At 29.0% G+C, this 26,345-nt stretch overlaps 3 protein-coding genes and 1 long non-coding RNA gene across 7 annotated transcripts in view; 1 reads left to right on the top strand and 3 right to left on the bottom strand.

Annotated features, from left to right (window-relative positions):
• The window catches only part of LOC145934366 (kin of IRRE-like protein 1), a 506,904-nt gene that overhangs the window by 197,119 nt on the left and 283,440 nt on the right, over window positions 1-26,345 (top strand). The gene's annotated exons all lie outside the window — the stretch shown is intronic.
• Window positions 464-13,509, bottom strand: LOC145933723 (queuosine 5'-phosphate N-glycosylase/hydrolase-like). Its single transcript, XM_083033701.1, has 7 exons — window positions 13,387-13,509; window positions 12,478-12,708; window positions 11,117-11,279; window positions 10,754-10,867; window positions 10,125-10,316; window positions 9,312-9,446; window positions 464-468 (listed from the first exon to the last, which is right to left on the bottom strand). The coding sequence occupies exons 1-7, from the start codon at window positions 13,507-13,509 to the stop codon at window positions 464-466; spliced, it is 963 nt and encodes a 320-aa protein (XP_082889827.1).
• On the bottom strand, window positions 15,343-19,889 carry LOC145933717 (queuosine 5'-phosphate N-glycosylase/hydrolase-like). The gene is made up of 6 exons (XM_083033694.1): window positions 19,767-19,889; window positions 18,834-19,064; window positions 17,281-17,443; window positions 16,937-17,050; window positions 16,308-16,499; window positions 15,343-15,608 (listed from the first exon to the last, which is right to left on the bottom strand). The coding sequence occupies exons 1-6, from the start codon at window positions 19,887-19,889 to the stop codon at window positions 15,343-15,345; spliced, it is 1,089 nt and encodes a 362-aa protein (XP_082889820.1).
• Window positions 23,319-24,835, bottom strand: LOC145934372 (uncharacterized). Its single transcript, XR_014425019.1, has 3 exons — window positions 24,792-24,835; window positions 24,120-24,308; window positions 23,319-23,445 (listed from the first exon to the last, which is right to left on the bottom strand). It is a non-coding gene; the product is annotated as an uncharacterized LOC145934372 (long non-coding RNA).

Genomic DNA, 26,345 nt, shown 5'->3' with positions numbered 1-26,345 from the left:
CAACGCGTTTCCCCGAACGAAACGCAAATAAAGGTCGGGAACGCTTAACCTGGTCGCGGCAACGAATACATATATGTGTCCTATATGTATATATATTATGTATATGTATATATCGTCGCACTTTTCCCTGCCGAGATCTCTGCCCTTTGTTTTTCTCATTTTTTAACCCGCGAAAGAGAGAGGAATCCGCGAATCCTTATATAAGGAGCGTTTCTTTTCCCTGATTCCACGAAAGATAATATTGGTTACTATAGTTGAATTTTAGGTATGATATTTAAGCTGTTTAGTAGAGAATTCCCCGTTAATAGTTTATAGTTAAAAATATTAGTCACCATAGAGAGCTAAAATTTAGACATGAACTAAATTTCGGATACTATATAGGAACATTTAAATACATAATTAATCATTGAGAGAAATAAAAAAGACGATATTCTTCTTCTATTTTTTAATAAATTATTTTATACTAACCTGAATCAGTAAAAATGTCATTAATTAAAACAGAGATAAGAGTGGGTACTTCAGTGATCTTCATTGAAAATACTCACACTTTGCCCCATCGTCTTATATTTCATTAATTATAACAGTAAGATTTAATAGTCTATATTTAAAAAACTCAGAATTATGCATATTACATTTCTTTATTCTTAAAATGTGATAAACCCAGAAAAAATAAACTTTCGGTCAAACTCATTGTTAGATTTCTTAAATAAATTATATGTACTATGAATGTATCTTATATAATAATATAAGACACATTTTAAAATAATATATCCCTAAAATAGCCAGTACTACATTAATCGATTTTTTAAATGAGATTTTATTGTTTCTACTGCTTTACTGAATACTTTAACTGAAAAATGATTGCTTATATTAATTGTAATATATTGATTCCATCAAAAGAATCATAAGACTTCTCTTCCTCTTTCTCTCTTTTTGAGTTCGAATTATCGAAATATTGCCTGTATTTCGCGAGGAAGAAAATGATGTTCGATTTTCTCATCGAAAGACAAGATCTGACGCTAATGTCAAATTATTCGCGAGCGTTCGCTATTTTTGAACACATTCGCGGACGATGAGTCCTTCCATTCTCGTCGCTATCGCGATTTTAACATGAATTTTAAGCGAATTTTGCACAGAGCTTAAACACGCGCTTGCCTAATGAGAATCAGAACGCTGCACAATCAACTTCCGTGGCGTGTAATTATGGCGTGTCAATAAATTTCAATCGACGAGCGTAAGGGGCGGTTTGGTGGTCGGAACTGCTCGATGTTTCCGAGATTCAGTTTGGCAGCTTTATCGCCGTATAATTGATAACGGTGATGACGCTTCTCCGCTGCTCGTCCGCCGTTGTCGGAACGTATCGGAGAGATTTCGCCACGAGAGAATATATCATATCAAACTTTGTCATGCGTGCCTTCTTTTTTGTATAGTCGCGAGTAAAAATATCGGTCGGATTCAAGGTTTCTCGAACAACAATATATATATATATTATATAACTATATATTTTATATATTATATTAAATTTTATATTATACAGAGTGTATCTAAATAGGTGCGAAAAATTTTAGGAGATTATTCTTTGTCGAAAATTAAGTATCCCTGCCTAAGGAGTTACACTTTTCTAAAGAGGGAGGTAAAAATTTAGTTTTTATTTTTCTCTCAAATTTCGCAGACAAATTAAAAAAATGAAACTTGGTGGATATTTTCCATTAATAAAAAAGATATTTATTAATATTTTTTTGATCTTCTTGTATCGTTATAAGGGGATGAAACTAACAACCCCTATTTAATTTTGAATTCCTCAGGGAGGGATATAAGAGTATATGTTTATATAAGAAACCCCTCTTAATTTTGGACAAAGAATCATCTCCTAAAATTTGTCGCACAACATCTTATATATTATATTATTATATCATATTACATTATATATATTATATTATATAACATATATTATATTAATACGTTATATTAATTAATATAAATTATTATATTATATTATATTAATTAATATAATATTAATATAATATAATCTTAAGATGATTATAATCGACATTTTTTTAAATTCGTTAGTTTTGACGAATATTCGCAGTTCAATTTTTCCCCGATTACCCTGTCCTCGAGGCAAGATTACGATGCAAGAATATAGGTCTTATATAAACGGACGGGAGTTTAATTTATCGCAATCGTTATATTCGGAATTGCGAATGGCCTGGCCAAGAGCGAGAGAAAACAATTACCGAAATGGTACGCGCGATATCCCTTAAAGAGTTACGCGATATTCGCGAAGAAGGAGAGTGAGCGAGTGTCTACGTTTAAGAGAGGAGGGAACGATATTTAATTTCTCAAGTCGCGCCTTACCAAAGATACAAGAGTGCCCGGCGAGCAATTTCGTTTCCCGGTGTTACGGTGTTCAAAGTACCGAATTAAGGTTTCCTGATGAAACATAATTGGGAAGGGGGGAGGCGGGAGAGGGGTATATCGTCGAGGTATCGGTATCTCCTAGGTGCACCAACCCTTACGAGAGGCCACGAGCCGTTTTCCAGGGTAACTATCCGACCTAACGATTATTACGGAAGAAAGGCGGAAGAGGAAGAAAGGCGGAAGCTAGAGAGCTCGCGTCCTCCACCCCTATATTCGTTCGTCCCGGAACGACTCGCAATTGCGCCCCCTTCTTTTTCCCTCCTCCAGGTTCCCTTGCCGCGCATCGCTGTTTAATGACGACGGCGTTTGTCCCGGCAAATGAGAGTGGATGTCGCTAATATAGAAAACTTTTTCCGCCGCGGGACCCCTTTCGTGCAGGCCGGACATTTTTCACGGCGCGAAATCGAGATGGAAAAAAAATCCGGGCGCGACCGACTTCCCCCTGTCCCCCTCGCCCCCTCGAGACGCGATTAATTTTGTCTCGCGGATTATTAATAAGTTCTGCGTTGCGTTTCGACTCTCGCAGAGAGTCACGCGATATATCGACACGAACTAGGAAAAAAAAACATAATTTGCGTTTTGCGAATCAGAGATCGCGAGAAATCGTATCGTGATATAATCGACTTCCGAGAATTCGGGATTTTTTTTTTCGCTTCCTTCGGAGATCAAAAAGGTCTTTTAATCACGATTCTTTCTTATCGCGCGAGGGAAAATTATTCGACGCGATTTTTGCATCCAGGACAGGTTTTGGGCTGCGCGGTGTTAAAAATTTTTCGCGCGTTTGCGAGAAAGCGAGTAATATTCGCTGACGCTTCTATCTGCGGCCGGGGTAAGTACATTGTGTAAAAAAAAAAAAAAAAAAAATGCTTATGTCGCGCATGCGAGATATAAATCTATCGCGCGAACTAGTAAAAAAATGAAGCCACGAGAAAGAGAGAGAGAGAGAGAGAGAGAGAGAGACGCGTTTAACGCACGTTTATTTATTTTTTATCGCGCAAAATCATATCTCGATGACTCTCTGCGAATAGACGTTCCATGATTTTGCCTTCCGTGAAATTTTTCCGGAAAATTCGCCGCAACTAGAATTTTAATTCTCGCTCGTCGCTGCGAAAACTCGGTTTACACACACACACACATACAGGATTCTGAGAGGTAATAAAATCGAGAGAAATATCCCGTGGAGACTCGAGAGAGGAGAGAAGATAGACAGGGAGGGAGGAGAAAGAGAGAGAATTAGCCTTCGTTCGCGGAACATATTGAAAAACTTTGTCGAATGGCACATCCTGACGCGAGCGTTTCGCTCTTTTACGATATTCCGCGCGTTGGCGTTCCTTAATATCCCGCACTCGCGAGAGAAGGGAAATCCTTCCTCTCGTCGCGGCAATAAACATCCGGCATTCACATCCGCGACGCATATATATATTCCCGCAACCTTATATATACACGCGAAACCACCCCTGCTTGTGTATCCTTGCGGGGGGCAAAGGGGGGCAAAGGGGGGCAAAGGGGGGCAAAGGGGGGGACGAATGGCGCACTTAACCCGTTGTTTATCGGGGACCATCTCATTAGGGAAGTATTTCGAGGCCCGGTGTGGACATATCAATGTTGCGTGCGCGGAGGAGTGAAGAGAGGGAAAGGGGGCACTAATTATAACATACCACGCGAGGAAGGCCCGGTATGCGAGGTATGCGCGGCCGAAAGCTCCCCCCTCGCCTTCTCTCGCCCCCCTACCCTTTCTCGTATCGCGTTTACGCAAACACACCATCGATAGACCGCCGCCCTATCTCTCCCCGCGTTATCAAATATTTATGCTCGCGTCACGGACGCGATTTACCTGGTGTTGTCCACTTTGCGTGGGATCGCGCGGGACCTTTCGGGAGTCGCCCTTTTCATGTATATCGTGGTCGTTTGTGAGACCTTAGATCGACACGGGCGACGCATCGATCTTCCCGAATTCAATTCAGGTTGTCGTTCAGGTAGGCGGTTTATCGATCTTCTGGTTTCTCGAGATTTATACGACTAATCGAGCCTTATCTCGACGGCGAGATAACAAGAAGATGCTAAATAATTGAGAGTTACCTTTTAATGACTCGCGCATCGAAGCAAGTTTCTTTATAAATTTAATGAAATTATTTATAAATTATATATGAGATTATATGAAATCTTTATTAAAAGATCTTATGTATCAATTATAATGCTGTATTACTTCGAGTATTGACGCTTGTAAAGAAATTGATTTGACCCTTTTGTCGATGAAAAAACCGGGGTACCCAAAGCAACTTTAAATGTCAAAAATGTGTGCTGGAATTTTTCTCTGTCCGAAACAAAATACAAAGGATCTTTGTATTCAAAAACTTCCTAAAATATAACGGGAAAGAATGTTTGATGTCCATCAGCTGCTAAAAAAATTGTCGTAGTGCAATGGTTAAAAAAAAAAAGGAAAAAACACGCAGTTGGTATATCTAAACATTGATTGAAAGGTGAAAAATTATGCATTGATTTTGACAGAAGGGTTAATGACTCGCGCCTCAAAAGCAAGTTTCTTCACACATTATATACAATCTTTATTAAAAGATCTTATATATATCAATTAATGATGCATTAATTCGAGAATTGATGTTTGTAAAAAAATTGAACAGAATTTAACCCTTCTGTCAATGAAAAACATCTGGGTACCCAAAGCAATTTTAAATGTCAAAAATGTGTGCTGAAACTTTTTTCCAACCGAAACAAAATAAAAAGAGCCTTTGTATTCGGAAATCTCTTAAACCATAACAAACAATATAATAAATATCAAAAAATATAAAAAATATATAATAAATATAAAAATATAAATGTAAAATAAAAATAAAATAAATATAATAATATAATAGATATAAAAAAAATAAGGGAAAGCAACTGCTATAAAAAAATTATCGCAGTGCAATGTGTCAAAAAACAATAAAAGAAAGTTGATATTCTGTACCCACACATTGATAAAATAAAAATCACGCATTGATAGAAGGGAGAAAAGAAATCTTCGATGTAAGCTTCGTCGTTAAAAAAATCTCGCCGATGTTTTCGCGTAAACGTCGTCGTCGGACGAGAGAATATAGGCGATATACGTAGTAGTGCTTGGAGAGTGCACGCGGGCTGTAATCGTGATCCGGCCGGAATGGCCTGGAACGCGCGTAATCGAACGATACCATAAATTCGGACGAGCAACGGTATAGTCACAGCCGTATTTTCTCGGCAACGACCGTACGTGAGCGGGGCTCGTTTAACGATGAAATTTCTACGGAGGAGAACACACGCTTCTCCCAGCACAACGTCAACGCCGACGGTTATTATATCGAACGCCGCGGTTTCCTCTCCCGGACGTCATTATCAATTTTCCCGTCGGTAATTACGGTAATTTTCGGTTCCGCAATACGTTACGTTTGGCAATCAGCTGATTAATTGCCGACTCCGCCGTGTATGCAGGTGTATGTTCTTCCATTCTGTGCCTTCGATTTTTTTTCCACCGAGTACATTGCGTGCATCGCGCAAATGATCGACGACTATAATTGCTACAGCGGTGATAAAAATAATGATCGTCATCGCGAGACGCGCTACCGCGTCTCTTGATAATGTAATTAAATTTATTTATTGAACGTACGAATGTAAATTTAATTATTGAACGTTGATATTTAATTAGTGAACGTACGAACGTATATACAGAGTGATTCTAAATAAGTGCGATAAATTATAGGGGATGATTCTTTGTCGAAAATTAAGAGAGATCTTTCGATAAAAATTAGGTTTTTTATTTTTTTTCTCAAATTTTCGACAAGTTAAAAAATGAAATTTGATGGACATTTTCTACTAAGTGTAAAGAAGATACTTAATAATATTTTTTAAATCCTTCCGTATCGTTATATGGGGATGAAACTGACAACCCCTATTTAATTTTTTATTAGAACTTTTTAATAGATTAGAATATGATCATTTAAAAACATGCGTTAGAAAGCTTGATTCCTTTAGAAACTTTTTTATGTCTTTTATTTTTTTCGTAAAATTAATAGTTACAAAGAAAAAAAGTATAATGCATTATCATATGCACAGTATGATACTAAATGGTATAGATTTCGAGTTAGGAGAAGGTAAATTTTAGAATAGAAAAAGCAAGCAAAATAAAATTATAGTAAATGTTGAAAAAATGAAACAAAAACAAAATTTGAAGAGAAATAAAAACTTACTCTCTTTACCTCCCTCTTTGGAAGAATGTAATTTCTCAGGAAGAGATATAAGAGTGTATGAAAGACCCCTCGCCTCTTAATTTTTCGACAAAGAATCGTCTCCTAAAATTTTCCGCACTTATTTAGAATTATCCTATATACATGTTACGAGAACCGTATTATCTCAAATATATAAAAGCGCGGTTTCCTGTCGTATTTAATATAATACGATCGATTTTCACCGCGATCTCGATACTCGTAATTATAGACATTGACAGCTATAATTACGGTCGTAGGAGGATTTTAAAATGTTATATCACGTTATCGGAGGAAATTTAATAAGGACCGGATGTACGATTCATTCGATCTGCGACTGAAAATCTTGAAAAAACGCGACAGACAGATCGAAATAGTTTGACCTTTATCTCGGACGTGACATGCGACTTCTTTAGATTTGTTATCAATAATTCAGAAAGGACAGTCGGTGTTCTGAGATATTGCCTCGAGTTAAATTCGAGCGAGCACTTTAGGATTTCATCTCTCTTTCTCTCTCGATGCGACAGTCATAAGCCGACGAATTAACCTTTGACGTCAGACTCGCGCGAGGTCGATGCTTCTGCGATCGATCGACCTCTCTTGCACCTGCCTCTGTCGCCCGATATTCACTTTTTCGTCGATCATAGTTACACAAAATTATCAGGAACTCGCAGTTTAGCTTCGAATTTTTACGTTCACGCGTAATTACGTCGAATAAAATACGATTAATGTGCGCGTGATTTGAAGCGTGAGAAATTCATCGATAAGACATTATATAAACGCTCGTCCATGTGTATATGTATGTGTGTGTGTGTACATTACGAAGAGAAGAATGGTATAATAAAATTGCACTCTTAAAAGATAGAATATATATAAAATTGAAGATAGAGGGAAATAATAATGTTCTCTATTATTTATATCTACCGGTCGTAATATTGAGGAATAAGATAAAACACACCTTTCCTCCGTGTGAGACTCCCCGTGTAAAATGTGTGGAGGAAAGAGATAAGAAAATTTTATTCCCCGAACGTCAAATCCAAAAATTTCTCCCATTCGGCGGTCCCGAGATTAAGGAGATCTCAAAATTGAGATATAAAACTTTCCCTCATAGAATCGTTCTCGCCGATTACATTTACGGCGGAAAGAATCGGACGAGGGGGAGAGCAGAAGGATTAGGTTACAGGAAGTCAAGAGAGATAGAGAGAGAGAGAGCTCGAGGGAAGACCTTTTGCGAAACCAGGCCGTGGATCTTGGGGATTCAGCCTCGGATTACGAGGCGTGTGGAAACTGTCCGAAGGGTCGTGGCCCCGGGCCGTGCTCCCGGGGGTTGTAGGTCAGAAGCTACGACTGCCCTGTATGCACTCTCGAGAATTCAGAGCCCGCGAACGCGAGTGTCTCCCCTGCCTGCGCGTCGATATCCACCGACTGTATAATTTTCGAGAGACGAGAATTAAGGGCGGTGGAGAATAGGGGAGGGAGTAGGGTAATCAACTCTTGATCAACCAATTTCGGGATATCGATCTTAAAAGATCGGGACTTTCTTTTATTGGTGTAATTTTAATCTTGAAACGTAATGCGATTATAATATCGCAGTAGTTTTATTCCGTATTACTTTTCAATATAAATAATCATTAATTTAAAACTGATAAAATTAACAATAATAATAATCGTCAACCGAATAAAAGAAATAAGAAATCAACATAAAGTTTTTTTATCGTACAAAATACAAATAATAAAATAAAATTCTATAGTTAATTTTAAATAAAACTGCAGAGTTAATTTTACACTTATATCAAATTTTAGTATGATCTAATGTGACAAATAGCATCCTGTCTAAGGTTCTTTTGTTTCTAACGAGAGTCGAAATTTGGAAAATTCGGGAGGAGGAAGAAAAAACAAGCCGATATTATGACGATGTGAAGCATTAAATTATTGCAAATTCAATTCCCGCGATAAGATTCCCCGCGATGTTTAATGACTTCCGATCGATCGATCGATAAAACTTCCGATATCGGTGATCGGATTATTTATTAATTGTTATGCGAATTATAGGCACGTTATCGCGCCAGTGGGGCATCGGAGATCCAATCGGATTTATTATTTACATTTCTAGTAAATCTGATTAATCGTAACTATATAATTAACGATATACATACATACATCGTTGCATAGCAGTATAAATAGTACAAAACATTGATTTCTTCGATTTATTTTATTTCTGACTGTTTTTTTTTATTATATTAGAATAATATATATACATATTATTAGTTCTCGAATACATATTAACATTTTCAAGCTAATGATATCTGCATTAAAATGATATATATTAAAATGATACATCTGCGTTAAAATAAAACATATTTTTACATTAAAAAATGTATCTCAATATCGCTAAAATGCATCGTCATCACAATTATTAAGAGAAGATATTAATACATTATAATTTTATATTCTTTTTAAAAGTAAGTTGTGTATATTTGATTATGGCAATGCTTTACTTAATTACTCGTAAATTAACGACAATATAATAAAATTAATATATTTAATAGTGTACAGATCTAATATAATGGAACGGATCTTTATACATACATTTATGAAATTTATCAGCTAAAAATCCAAGCACGAAATTGTCAATCAGAATCGTCAAGTTACACTTACTTATAAATTCATCATGTGATATTTTCGATTTAAATAATAAGAAATTTTTTATAAATTTGTGCACTTTGTTGGCAGCGACAAGTGAGCAACCGCGTATCTCAAGTTCTTCCCTGCTTCCATGTTCAAGCGGTTCATCTGCGAAAAATATGCAGCACGTTTTATTATAACTAATTGAGAACGCAATGAACTTTTTATACCAGAACAAAATTAATTACAACAAAATAGTTTGCTAAATGCAAACCGCTATGCAATGAGTAAAATATCATAATTATTACAGTGATAAATTTGAAAGACGTTATAGAAATTAATAACAATTAATAACAGAAATTAATAACAGTTACAAATTAACTTTTAATCTACTCATATGATCGTGAATATTTTCTCTGTATTTATGTCGACTTATTGATCTCATTCTTGATTTATTCTTATAATCTCAAATCGATAAGATTTATAAAACTTTGTTTCAAAATAAACAAGTTCGCGCTTTGGATTATAAGAAATGTGACCAATCAGTAATTATCATAAATGAAAAATATCTTTGAGAAATTGTTTTTAAATGTAGACACTGCAAATCCTTACGTTATATAAATAAATATAATAGTATAGATAATATTTTTAATACAAAAAAAATTATTAGTATTTCAAAATACAGTAGAAATTTATGCTGTGTTTTCATGGTGGTATTTTATGCTTTATGAAAAAGGAGCATATTATAATTCAAAATATACAAGTATAAATTCGTAGAGTTAAAAAATTGATAAAAAATTCAGGATTTGTCACTAGTAAAAAATTATTTAATGTTCAATATCTTACTGTTAATTTTGAACCTGTTCACGAGCCTGTCACTATAACGAAGGACTCGAAAATGAAGGAAAAATATAGGACTACGATATTCAATAAACATTGTAGACATCATATTTATTGTATTTAAATTAAACTTATTTTGTTTTCTATAGCATGCCCATATGTCGCTCACTAGTGATTTTGCCTTGGTATGTAAACGAACTGAAAGATAATTTAATAAAAATGTATAATAGGCTAACAATAATATATATAAAACGCTAAATTACTTAAATTATTTCATTATAAAAATTAAAATTTTATTTGTATAGCATACATTAATTGACAAACATGCTCATTAAGTAATTTATTGGTAATTATACATTAAAAACTTCGCGCTATTAGAATAACAAAAGTGTCTTATAACATAAAATGCAGTTTTTATTAATGTTTATAGATAAATATGTTCAAATCTACTATAAATATTATAGTTTAAAAATAAGTCTCCCGAAACATCAAATTATAAATTAATTTATTATTATAAAATTAATTTAATTTTTTTTTATTAATATATCAACATTACTGAATTTTTATGGTCTGATATTGCCCTGCGCATGATTCGTAAATTCTTCTGTGATACTATTAATATTTCAAATAATTACCTTTTACACCCTTGTATATTGCTTCGTCTCGATATGACTCGAATTCGTCGAAAAGTAATTTCACCAATTTATCTGCATTATACTTGCATGACTTGATACAGTTTACAAAAGTGCCTATAACAATATTAATAATACATTATTTTAATAATAATATATGCATTTTTTTATGAATGGAAAACATGTATTGCTTGTGACATATCTACATCTAATCATATTTTCACAGACATAATTTTTTTTCTCTTTTCTCTCAAGAAACAGAGAATTGGTTTTCAACGAGTTCTGTTATATCGATTACGAGAAAATGTAAAACAAATATTATTTCTTTCTATGAGTATACAGTTTTATCGTCGTATTAATTTATACCTTCATATTTATTCTTCAAAGTTTCTCCAACCTCATGTAAAATGCTAAGTCTTTTGTCTATAAGTGGAATACTAGTTTCGCCATCGTCACTGCGCAAAATGTATTCCAAGTCATTTTGTGTCAGTTTTGTGTAATAATTGGGATTCCATAAAGGCTTTCCTTCCTAATGCAAACATTATGCAGCATAATAAATTGAAAAAGCTCCGCTTTATGCGTGCGCGCGTGTGTGTAAAAAGAAAAATATATATATAAAATATATAAATGAGAATGATTAATAAGAGCCAAGCACATACATTAGGTGAAACAAAATTATTTTTAAATTCCTTTTTACTTATTTTGAATGTCTCAATCCTTTCATATTATTAGTTTATATCGAAGGACAGAACGTTCGTTTTTAATTCTCCATCTTATCTTCCCTTGTTGTGAAAACTAGAGATGTGGATTTATTCACGTCAATTTTTTACTAATTGATGTGTTAAGGATGATTCAAAGAAAGAATGCAAACGTTCAATAAATATAAAGGAATTAAAAAATAATTGTGTAGCATCTGATATATATGCGCTTTTATTAACTCTTTTCATACTTGAATTTGTAATTATATGGTATGTAGTACGATTAGAATCAAAAGAATATAAAACATAGACGCGTTGAACAAATTTCGAAAATAATGTAATATGTAACAAATTATAAAGATAAAATTTACGAATCACTTCTACATTGGATTACAATATATTACATTATATTCACATTAAAAAGAAGTATATCATAATTTGCAACTATTGATCAACTATATTGACGAAAAATAATATAAATTTATATAATTAAATTTGTAAAATACACACACACACATACACATAAATTTATGCAAATATTATTTTAAATTAAATTGTTAACGAAAAAGTCAATGTTATTTTTAAAACAAAAATAAAATAAAAATAAAAATATGTAATGAGAAAAATTACTTCCAATATTTTCTGTTTTTATATTACAAGCATTAAACGATATTTACCAAATGTCAATTATTTATAAATTATAATATAAAACTAACTCATACATAATAATATCTTTTTCAACAAATGAAACATGCAAAGGATAAATAGAAAATATTATCAGAAATAAACAGGTTAAGAATTATGAAACTGAAACTTTGCTAGTAAAAACAGAAAAATTTAATATATTGTTATAAAATATCTACAAACAGACTTTAGTGATAAAAATAAACATTGGTGATGTTTCTCCAAAACTAATAAAGAAAGAATGTTATAAAATTTTGAGTATGTTAGACTATATAATGATATTGAAACAATAATATAAAATTAGTAATTTTATGTCGATCTAAGGTGAATAAGTATTGTACTTACATCTATGGCTCGTTTAATAGCAAAGCATAACGCAGAATATCCATCTGTATTACCAGCTGTCCATTGCTTAGTGCTTTTTGGATTGAAGAGTGTAAAATTCAATGTATGAAACACGAACAGCCAATCCACCGCTTTCGAGTTGCTTATATCCGGATATGTTTCCGGACGCCAGAATACATTATGGAGGCTCATAAACGGTCCGTTCACATTATCATCCGAAAAAGTCAATATCTACGTGGATCAATCAAAATATCTATTTTAATCGTGTTTTCTTTGTAAAAAAAATTATAAAACAAATAAAATCAATTTTATTCATACAATGATAATTTTTGAATATCGCATGATGCTTGCAACAAGTGAAATAACACAATAATTTCTCAAATATCTCTGCAATACTTCCAAATCGCGAATAATACGAAAATATTTTCTTAATGCCATGTATATATCTGTTTAAGGAATATCATGCAATTGATTGCAAAAGTAAACGTAAAAGTTGCATATCGAAATGTAAGTCGAAATATAATGATTTCTATAAATGTTATAATATATCAAAAAATTAAACTAAGTGTTATAATATAAAAATTTGAAAACTGAGAAATTGTTCTTTTTTCTCTTCCTTCGATATAAAATTCTTTATTTAAAATATTTATTTTCTTATGCATATTATTTAAAAAAATTGACAAAAAGAAATTTGATAAATATATCCGCGGTTTATCTTTCATTTTAAATATCCTTTGTTCTCTAGAAATAAGATTTCGACATGAGTTGAATTACGTATCGAATACTCTGTGCGTCTAATAAAATCTAACTAAATTTTTGATATTCCATTCTATTTAAAATCAAAAGAACAAATCGTAAACATATGGCGTAAGTTTCAAAATTTTTTAAATAGAAGTTAAGGAAATGTACGTGGGACGCCAGTTTGATGATGCTGATGTCGTCCATCTTTACGTCTTGCGCCCTTTTAGCGATATATTCTGCCGCTTCCAATGATTCCTTTACATCGTAGTCACTGCTATTATCCTCAGCCATGACGTTACGTTATATTTCGTCAATCGTTCGAAACTGATTATCTGTGTTTATGTCTTTTATTATACTCGCCTTATTCAGCATGCTACGTCAACATAAGAAGATAAACCGGTCATACATAACATTATAAACATAAGCATTTGTTTATACACAAAAATATATTAATGTGCGCTATTTGCGACTTACTTTCAAAATCTAGTTTGGTCCAATTATGTTGTTAGATTCTCTTTTTCATTTATATTTTTAATTTTTGTTTTAATTATTGCTTTATTTTATTTTTGCCTCTTTTCTAACATTTATGAAACTAATTATTATATATCATATTAAATGTAGATAATGTTACAGTAATGACAAATAGACCTATTTATTTTTTTTTTATTTGTTTTAATCTCTTTATGGATACATACTCTTTTACTAAGATAAAATATACATGTATTCTATATTTGCAAAAAGAGCGGCAAAATTAAATGTATAAAAATGAGAAATATAGATATTACAACTAAAAAAATATGTAATTTTCTGTTATTCTGGATACAAAATATGATTTCTTTTACAGTTAGCTACATTTGTCACCTTTTTTAAATTCTAGTCTCATTCCGTTTCCAAATATCGATTTGCTTTATCCTCAAAACAAAGTTATATTTTTAATTATATATATTTTAAAATATATATAATAAAGGTATATATATATATATAATTTTTTAAAAAGTTTATAATATATATATTTTTTAAAATAATTTTTAGTCAAAATTTACATTGGAGCAAAATCCAGTTTACTTGATTCTCTATTCAGATTTATGTCATACGTGAATACATAAGACAATATTAGGCACACGTTATTAAAAAGAAACATTAAATTATATAAAGATTCATAAATTAATTAATAAAATTTATATACATATATGTAAATGCACACACAGATATATACATATATACATATATATAAAATTAAATATTTATATGTAATTAAAATCACATTTTTTTACTTAAAAACAAAACAACTATTATAAACAAAATTAGTAATCACATTTAATATTAAATAATATCACACTATTTAAGGACAATCATAGTAATTAATTCTGCACATTGCCAATTGTAAGAAACAATGTAATTCAAAATATTCTAAAAATGTTGTATTATTAATAAAATTTGATTATAATCAAGTATTAGAATTAATATATATTATAATAATATTATATACATATACATATTATAATAAAATGTTAGAAAAAATCTTTTTATCATATACATTTGTAATCATTTATCGAAATCGGATTGTTGGAAAGGGAATGATATAGAAAATTTGAAACTTAAATTACAAATATAAATTCTTAAATGTAAAAAAATCATCATTTAAAAACAAATCTACGAAGAAAATATGCAAAAGTATTATATTTTCTATATTCGTTTTAACATGTAATCAAAAGAGAGGAAAGTAATTAAAATATCATTGTATCTTTTGTATATTATATTTTTATTGTACATATTCACTAAATACATGAAAATATATTTCTTCGATTTATTTTATATTTTGGATGTTTTTATTATTAGAATAATATACCATTATTTCTCTCGAATACATATTAACATTTTCGAGATAATAATATCTGTATTGCAATGATAAAAGAAACATATTTTTGGATTAAAACATTTATCTCAATTGATAAAATATGATTTGATTACGTCACGACAATTATTAAGAGAAGATATTGCATTATATATTTATATTCTATTAAAGAATAAGTTACTTGATTATGGCATAATTACAAAAGCTTTAATTAATTATTTGCAAATTAACGATAATATAATAAAAAAGTATATTTGTATATTTGTATTTTAATAGTGCACAGATTTAACATAATGGAATGGCTCTTTATATATACAACATTTATGAAAAGTCTCAGCTAAATATCCAAGGAAGAAATTGTCAATCATAATCGTTGAGTTATAGGTTTTCAATACAGACTTTACAAATTCTATTTCTGAAGGTTTTGCGTTTGATAATATGTAATTTTTGAGGCATTCGTGTAATCTATTGGCAACGGCAAGTGAGCAACCGCGTATCTCAAGTTCTTCTCTACTTCCATATTCAAGCGGTTCATCTGGGAAAAAAATGCAGCACGTTTTACTATGATTAATTGAAAACGCAATGAGCTTTTCATATTAGAACAAAATTAATTACAACAAAAAAGTTTGCTAAATGCAATGAGCAAAATATCATAATTATTACAGTGATAAACTTGAAGGACGTTATAGAAATTAATAGAAATTATAGAAAAATTAGTAACAATTAATAATAAAAATTAAGAATAACAGTTATAGATTAACTTTTAATCTATTCATATGAGCGTGAATATTTTCTCTGCATTTATGTAGATCTCTATTATGTAAATCTCATTCGCGATTTATTCTTTTATCCAGACAAATTAATAAGATTTATAGAACTTTTTTTGCAAAATAAACAAGTTCGCACTTTGGTTATAAAAAATGACCAATCAGTAATTATTATTATAAATAAAAAAATGTTTTTGGAAAAATTGTTTTTAGAGTTAAATACTGCAAATCCTTATGTTGTACAAATAAATATAGTAATATAGATAATTTTTTTAGCAAAGAAAGTTATTAGTATTTTAAAATACAGTAGAAATTTATACTGTGTTTATTGTGGTATTTAATGCTTTATGAAGAAAAAACATATTATTATTTAAAATATACAAGAATAAATTCGTACAGTTAAAAAATTGATAAAAAATTCAAGATTTTCCACTAAGTAAAAGTTATATAAATGTTAAGTATCTTACTGTTATTTTCGAGTTTTTTTACGAGTTTGTCAGAATAATGAAGAACTCCAAAATGAAGGAGAACCATAGGACTACGATATTCAATAAACATGGTAGACATCATGTTTATTGTATTGAAATTAAATTTATTTTGTTTTCTATAGCATGCCCATATGTCGCTCACTAGTGAATTAGCCTTGGTATGTAAACGAACTGAAAGATAATTTAATAAAAATGTATAATATATGCTAACAATAATATACAAAAAACGCTAAATTACTTGAACTATTTCATTATAAAAATTACAAGTATACTTTTATAACACTTTAATTGATATTCATGCTCATCAAGTAGTTGGTTAGAAATTATACTTTACTTCGCGCTCTTAAAATAATAAAAGTGTCTCATAACATATATAATATAAAATGCAATTTTTATTGATGTTTATAAAAATATGTTCAAATACATTTACTATAAATATTATAGTGTAAAAATATTTTACTCAAAATACAAACACCAAATTATAAATTAATTTATTATTCAAAAACTTTATTTTATTAATATATCAACATTTCTGAATTTTTATTCTTTGATATCGCTATGCGATTCGCAAATCTTCTTGTAATACTATTAAGACTACAAATAATTACCTTTTACACCCTCGTATATTGCTTCGTCTCGATATGACTCGAATTCGTCAAAAAGTAATTTTACCAATTTATCTGCATTGTAATCAGATGATTTAACACATTCTACAAAAGTGCCTGTAATAATATTAATAATATATTATTTTAGTAATAATTATATATCCATTTTTTATGAATGTAACACATGTATTGTCACATCTAATTTTCATGGACATAATTTTTTTTCCTTTCTCAAGAAACAGAGAATTGGTTTTGAACGAGTCCTGTTATATCGATTACCAGAAAATGTAAAACAAATATTGCTTTTTGCTATGAGTATACAGTTTTATCGTCGTATTAATTTATACCTTCATATTTATTCTTCAAAGTTTCTCCAACCTCATGTAAAATGCTAAGTCTTTCGTCTATGAGTGGAATACTAGTTTCGCCATCGTCACTGCGCAAAATGTATTCCAATTCATTTTGTGTCAGTTTTGTGTAATAATTGGGATCCCATAAAGGCTTTCCTTCCTAATGCAAACATTATACAGCATAATAAATTGAAAAAGCTCCGCTTTATGCGCGCGCGCACGTGTGTAAAAAGAAATATATATGTATATATATATAAAATATATAAATGAGAATGATTAATAAGAGCCAAGCACATATATTAGGTGAAACAGACTTATTTTTAAATTTCTGTTTACTTATTTTGAATGTCTCGATCCTTTAATATTATTAGTTTATATCGAAGGACAGAACGTTCGTTTTTTATTCTCCATCTTATCTTTTCTTGTGAAAACTAGAGATGCGGATTTATTCACGTCAATTTTTTACTTATTGATATGTTAAGGATGATTCAAAGAAAGAATGCAAACGTTCAATTAATATAAATTTAAAAATAATTTTATATATATGCGCTCTTATTAACTCTTTTCATACTTGAATTTGTAGTTATATGGTATGTAGTACGATTAGAATCAAAAGAATATAAAACATAGACGCGTTGAATAAATTTTGAAAATAATGTAATGTGTAACAAAATTATAAAGATAAAATTTATGAATCACTTCTACATTGGATTACAATATATTACATTATATTCACATTAAAAAGAAGTATATCATAATTTGCAACTATTGATCAACTATATTGACGAAAAATAATATAAATTTATATAATTAAATTTGTAAAATGCACACACACACAAAATTTTAAAAATAAAATAAAAATATGTAATGAGAAAAATTACTTCCAATATTTTCTGTTTTTATATTACAAGCATTAAACGATATTTACCAAATGTCAATTATTGATTAGTTATAATATAAAACAATATTATTTTTATGTTTTATATAAAAATAAACATAAACAATACACACGATAAAATTTGCTAATGTGAAATATTCCAATAATTGTAATTTATTCATCATAATGAATTAAATTGTATTCTCTGAACTCTATAGAAATATATTTTAATGTATCATAAAATTATTATATAAATAAATTTACTATGTTCACACACACATTATAAAGAAATTTAGAAAATTGCATAAGTATTTTGTTTGTTTTTGAATAATATATTAACTTTTAAGTTACATAATATATTTTTCAACAAATTAAAACATGCAAAAGACAAATAGGATATATTATCAGAAATAAAGGTTAAAAATAACGAAACCGATAAAAACTAGCAAAAACAAAAAAATTTCGTTATTTTAAAATATAAACAAACAGACTTTAGTAATAAAAGTAAACCTTAGGGATATTTTATCAAAACTAATAACGAATGAATGATATAAATTAAAATTTAAATTTGTGGCAACAGTATGTTAGTTAGACTATAATGATATTGAAGCAATGATATAAAATTATCGGTAATTTTGTCATTCTAAGATGAATATATAGATACTGTACTTACATCTATGGCTCGTTTAATAGCAAAGCATAACGCAGAATATCCATCTGTATTACCAGCTGTCCATTGCTTATTGTTAGTGCTTTTTGGATAGAAGAGCGTAAAATTCAATGTATGAAATACGAACAGCCAATCCACCGCTTTCGAGTCGCTTATATCCGGATATGCTTCTGGACGCCAGAATACGGTATGCAATTTTTTGAGCAGCTCCTTTTTAATCAGCACATTACTTATCTATGTGGATGAATCAAAATATCTATTTTAATAATATTCTTGTGCGTGTGTGTAAAAAAATTTTAAAACAAATGAAATCACTTTTATTCATTCAACGATAATAATTTTTAAATATTGCGTGATGCTTGCAACAAGTGAAATAAGAAATAACACAATTTTTCAAATATCTCTGCAATACTTTCAAATTGCGAATAATATGAAAATATTTTTTTAATGCTATGCATATATCTGTTCGAAGAATATCATACAATTATTTGTAAAAGTAAACGTAATAATTGCATATCGAACAATAAGTCAAAATACAATAGGTTCTGTAAATGTTATAATACATAAAAAAATTAAACTAAATGTTATATAATATATTAAAAATTTAGAAACTTGAAAAATTGTCTTTTTCTTTTTCCTCGATAAATAATTCTTTATTTAAAATATTTATTTTCTTATGCATATTAATAAAAAAAAATTTTACAAAAAAATTTGATGAATACATTTCCGGTTTATCTTGTATTTTAAATATGCTTTATCTCGAAATTAGGTCTCGACATGAATTGAATTATGTATCAAACACACTGTGCGTCTAATAAAACTAAACTAAATTTTTAAATTTTTATTTTATACACACACACACACATTTAAAATCAAACGAACAAATGGGGAACATGCGCGATCAAAATTTTATAAAAAGATGTTAAGAAAACGTACTTTTTCTGTTAGTTTTTCGAGGTTACATGCGTTTATTTGCACTTCTTTCGCCCTTTTAGCGATGTATTCCGCCGCCTCCAATGATTCTTTCACATCATAATCCCTGCTAATTTTGTTTGCCATGACGTTACGTTATATTTCGCCGATCGTTTGAAACTGTTGATTATCTGTGATTATGCCTTTTATTATACTCGCCTTTTTCGGAATGCTTTACCAACAGAAGAAGATAAACCGGTTATACATAACAATATAAACATAAGCATTTGTTTATACACAAAAATATATTATCCTATTTATGACTCACTTTCAAAATCAGGTTTGGTCCTGTTGTTAGATTTCTTTTTCCATTTATATTTTTAATTCTTGTTTTAATTATTGCTTTATTTTATTTTTGCCTCTTTTCTAATACTAATGAAACTATTATATATCATATTAAATGATATGTATATAATGTTACAGTAATGAGAAATAGACCTATTTATTTCTCTTTGTTTGTTTTAACCTCTTTATGGATACACACTCTTTTATAAAATATATGCATATATAAAATGATGTTGGCAGTACACAATAACTTAATATGTGCGTCCGTAAAATTATTAATACATTTAGAACGACAAAAAATTATTAACATTATATATATTCGGAATTTAAGAATAGTTCAATTGCTATGAATATTTAATTTTATACTTACTAATAATCTATAAAAAAATATCAATCAGGAAGAAAAAGCTGCGGATTATCTGTTTGCGCAGCATTTATTATAACAACCGGAAAATAAATATATATGTTGGCAATACATGTTTTTTTGTCAAGAAGCTATGCGGTGTTTAGAAGGCTTCAGAGATCTTTTGTCTTTAATCTTAAAAAATTACAAAAAAAGATAACAGAAAAGAAATTCGTATTATTTATATTTATTATCGACGTATGTATATTATAAAAAATAAGAATAAAATTTTGAAATACCGACACATTATTTTAAATTAAAAAAATTTATATAGACGTAGGTTTGATATAATTATATACAGGGTGTCCCAGAATGATGGGGACTAAATTCGTGTGCAGATTCCTGGGATCATTTGGAGACGATTTTTCCTCAGCGAAAATGTCGAGGAAGGTCATTATTTTTTGCATGTTTCCAATTTTTGCCATCATGTATCTTTGTAACTAAGCCTTAAATTAAAATTCTATTAAAGTAAACTCTATCTGAAATTAACTGAAGAATGTGAATTTATTATTATTTTATTTCCACAAGGCTTAGTTTGCGAAAAACCCTTTATTTTCAATCGCTTATAACTCGAAAATTATTGGTGTCTCGACATTTTTGCTGAGGAAAAATCGTCCCCAAATGATCTCAGGAATCTGCACACGAATTTAGTCCCCAACATTCTGGGACACCCTGTATACACTGAGAGAATTTTCTCTTAGAATTTACCCTGAAAATCATGGTAATCGTGGGACAGTATGGTATGGAAATAATTTTCTGATAATTTTTCTGGTTAATTTTTATCACAATAAAAATAATAATATCTATTACAATAAAATATAAAACATGTTTGATTAATTTTATTAAACTGCATAGTAAATATTTTTTATATTTTATTGTAATAGATATTATTATTTTTATTGTGATAAATATCAATCAGAGAAATTCTCATAAAATTCATTCCATATTATATTGTCCCACGATTACCATGATTTTCAGGGTAAATTCTAACAGAAAATTCTCTCTGTGTATAATTAAATATTTATATATAATTAAAATCACACTATTTACTTAAAAATAAAACATCTGTTATAAACAAAGTTAGTAATCACGTTTAATATTAAATAATATCACAGTATTTAAGAACAATCGAGATAATTAATTCTGCACATTGTTAATTGTAAGAAACAATGTAATTCAAAATATTCTAAAAATTTTGTATTATTAATAAAATATGATTATAACTAAGTTTTATAAAAAGTAATTACATATCTATTATAATAAAATGTTAGAAAAAATATCTTTTTATCATATACATTTGTAATCGTTTATCGAAATCGGATTGTTGGAAAGAGAATGATATAGAAAATTTTAAACTTAAATTACAAATATAAATTCTTAAATGTAAAAAATCACCATTTAAAAACAACAAAATCTACAAAGAAATTATGCAAAAGTATTATATTTTCTATATTCGTTTTAACGTGTAATCAAAAGAGAGCAAAGTAATTAAAATATCATTGTATCTTTTATATATTATATTTTTATTGTACATTCACTAAATTTATAATACATATCGAAATTTTCAATAATATCTGCATTATAATGAAAAAAGGAATATTTTTTAGAATAAAAAATTTATCTCAATCGATGAAACATGAATTGATTTCGTCACCACAATTATTAAGATAAGATATTACATTATTATTTTATATCAGGGATCCGGACCGAAACACAATTAGGGTTTGGTTTCAGTTACGGTTTAATAAAATATTTAATAACTGTTTCGGTTCCAGTTTCGGTTTTTTGATAAATAAAAGAAACCGAAACCATTTAAATTACAATTTTTTCGGTTACGGTTCCGATTTTTTTTAATTTTTACTTTTCGTTTTTCTAATTAAATTAATTTCAAAATTATATTACTTTAAAAAATTATTATTAATTTTTATGACATATAAATAAACAACACTTCATATTATACATGAAATGTATCTATATTTAGATATAGGTATATATAATATAGATACATATATAAATATATTTTCATGTCATAAAAATTAATAATAATTTTTTAAAATAATATAATTTATATATACTTTATATATGTATATATACATATATAAAACGGAAAACATAATATCCTCGCAGCTATCATTATTGCGATAATACATACGTTTCACAGAACATTAAAAAAATAATTATAATTGTATTGCACTTCGAGGAGGCAATTATCATGACATTTCCGACATTTGCGCAAAAACAGAAAAAAATACCGAAAAGAACCGTAAACCGAAAATAATTTAACGGTCCGGTTATGGTTCTGGTGTTATAAATTTAATAGAATTTTAATACGGTTTACAGTTTCGGTTCTACTAAAAAAACGGTTACGGAACGGTTATCGGTTTTGGTTCCGGTTCGGTCCTGGTCCCTGTTTTATATTTTATTATGTTCTATTACACTCTATTGCATTCTATTAAAGAGTAGGTTGTATGTACACATCATGACATTTTTACAAAAGCAGTTGCTTTATTTTGATCAATTATTCGGAAACTAAATGCGCAAGCTAACTAACGATAATGTAATAAAATATAATAGTGTTTTAATAGTGCACAGATCTAATATAATGGAATGGTATTTCATTAAAACCTGCCTTTAATTTAGTTTCTAAAAATCCAAACAAGAAATTGTCAATCAGATTCAATGCGTTATAATGCAGGGGAATTATAATATTCTGTTCACGCCACTGTTGTTGGATGTCTTTGAACATTTTATTGACAGCGACAAGTGAGCAACCGCGTATCTCAAGTTCTTCCCTGCTTCCATGTTCAAGCGGTTCATCTGCGAAATAATGCAGGGGAATTATAGTATTCTGTTCACACCACTGTTGGTGGATGAATTTGAACATTTTATTGACAGCGACAAGTGAGCAACCGCGTATCTCAAGTTCTTCCCTGCTTCCATGTTCAAGCGGTTCATCTGCGAAATAAATGCAGCACGTTTTGCTATGATTAAGTGAAAACGCAGTGATCTCTTTATACCAGAACAAAATTAATTACAACAAAAAGTTTTGCAATGCAAAATGTTATGCAATGAGTAAAATGTCAATACAAAGAAAGACATTATAGAAATTAATAACAGTTGCAAATTAACTTTTAATCTACTCATATCATTATGAATAGTTTCTCTATTTAAATTAATCTCTATTGATCTCATTCTCGATTTATTCTTGTCTGAACAAATCAGTAAGATTTATAAAACATTTCTTGCAAAAAAAAAACAAGTTTGCAATTTAGTTATAAGATATATAACTAATCAGTAATTATTATAAATAAAATATATTATTTGAAAAATTGTTTTTAGAGGTAAACACTGCAAAATCTTATGTTGTATAAATATATATAGTAATATAATGTAATATAGTAATATAGATATATTGATATAATATGTTATAGATATAATTTTTTTAGCAAAGAGAGTTATTAGTATTTTAAAGTACAGTGGAAGTTTATATTGTGTTTATTATGGTGTTTTATGGTTTATAAAGGAAGAACATATTTAAATATAGAAGTATAAATTCGTAAAATTAAAAAATTGGTTAACAATTTTGCATGTGTCACTAGTAAAAAATTATTTAATGTTAAGTATCTTACTGTTATTTTTGAATTTCGTCACGAGTCTGTCACTATAACGAAGAACCCCAAAATGATAAAGAACCATAGGAGCACGATGTTCAATAAACATCGTAGATGTTTTTCTTGCATCTATTCTAAACACATGTTCTTTTCTATACATTCCCCAAATGTCGCTCACTAGTGAATTAGCTTTAGTATGTAAACAAACTGAAAGATAATTTAATAAAAACATATAACAGGCTATTAATAGGCTAACAATAATACAAAAACAATTTAAAAAAAAAGTGTTAAATTATCTAAACTATTTTTTTATAGAAATTTCAAGTATATTTATATAACATACATTAATTGACGAAAATGTCAATTAATTAGCCTATTAAAAATTATACTTTACAAACTTCTCGCTCTTAGAAAGATAAAAATGTCTCATAACAAATAATGCAGTTTTTATTAATGTTTATAAACAAATATGTTTAAATACGTCTACTATAAATATATTCAAATACATTTATTATAAATAATGTAATATTAAAGTAGTTGTCTTCAAATGCAAACACCAAATTATTATCTAATTTATTATTCAAAAATTTAATTTTATTATATATCAATATTACTAAGTTTTTCATTCTTTGATATCGCGTAAAATTTACAAACTTCTTTGTAACTGTATATATTATTATCAATAATTACCTTTTTCACCCTCGTATATTGCTTCGTCTCGGTATGATTCGAAGTCGTTGAAAAGTTTATAAAACAATATATCTGTATTATTATTGCATCTTTCGATATATTTTACAAAAGTGCCTATAACAATATTAATAGTATATTATTTTAATAATAATTATATGCATTTTTTTATGAGTGGAAAACATGTATTGCTTGTGACATATCTACATCTAATTATATTTTCATATATACATAATTTTTTTTCCTCTTTTCTCAAGAAACAGAGAATTGGTTTTGAACGAGTTCTGTTATATCGATTACGAGAAAATGTAAAACAATTATTGCTTTTTTCTATGAGTATACAGTTTTATCGTTGTATTAATTTATACCTTCATATTTATTCTTCAAAGTTTCTCCAACCTCATGTAAAATGCTAAGTCTTTTGTCTATAAGTGGAATACTAGTTTCGCCATCGTCACTGCGGAAAATATATTCTAACTCATTTTTTTTTAGTTCTGCATAATAATACGGATCCCATAAACGCTTTCCTTCCTATAACAAGTATAATATAACATAATAAATTGAAGAGACTGTTTTATATAAATACAATATAAACATATTTTAGATGTAGACGACTAATAAGAGCCAGGCACAGGTATAGATAGAACAAAATTATTCTTGATTCCTGAAACTTTGATAAGGCTCTCCATATGACAAACATATTTAAATTTAAATGACAAATGAGAATCATACGCGGATGATAATGCCTCAGTTTTAAGGAAGAGATAATCTTCGAAAAGTTGAAACTAATTATTCGTACACAGGTCACCGATTTTTCTTACAATTAATCCAGATACCAAGAAGTAAATAAATCTCAATTCGATATTTTTGAATCCTCTATTCTTCCTAAAGCTGTATTTTTTTTTAATTTGAGAACTTTTAGCTATACCCTTCTTTCCCTTTTAAAGAATCGAGAAATATGTATATCGGGGAAAATATTACGCGACTTTATCCCGATATTTTTCTGGCTTACGATTCTTTAAGAGAAATAGACGGGTATAGTTAAAAATTCTCGAATTGAAAATATAGCTTTAGGGGGGATAGATTAATTTATCAAAAATCTCGAATTGTGAGATTTATTTACTTCTTGATCTAAGAAAAATCGGTGCCCTGTGCACGAATAATTAGCTTACACGATTACTTCTTCCGTGAAACTACAAATAAAAATTAAAAATAATGTTGTTTTTATATTTTATATAAATAAACAAAGACCAGTGTACACGATAAAATTTGCATATGCAAACTATTTAGATAATTGTAATTTGTTCAGCATAATGAATTGAAATGTATTGTATTCTCTACAAAAACTCTATAGAATTATATGTTCTAACGTATTCTAAAATTAATATGTAAGAAATTTACTATGTACTTAAAAATATAGAAAGTTACGTAAGTATCTTGTTTTTTTTAGTAATATAATTATTGACTTACAACTTACATAATAAAAAAAAAATATCAACAAATTAAAACATGCAAAAGACAAATAAGGTATATTATCAGAAATAAAGGTTAAAACTA

Source organism: Prenolepis imparis, unplaced genomic scaffold (genome assembly GCF_030444845.1).
Source record: "Prenolepis imparis isolate NDT839.2.m4 unplaced genomic scaffold, iyPreImpa1.0 SCAF_3, whole genome shotgun sequence".
Classification (NCBI taxonomy): Eukaryota; Metazoa; Arthropoda; class Insecta; order Hymenoptera; family Formicidae; genus Prenolepis; species Prenolepis imparis.
The sequence above is the reverse complement of the archived record's forward strand: the minus strand, read 5'-3'. Positions and strand labels throughout refer to the sequence as shown.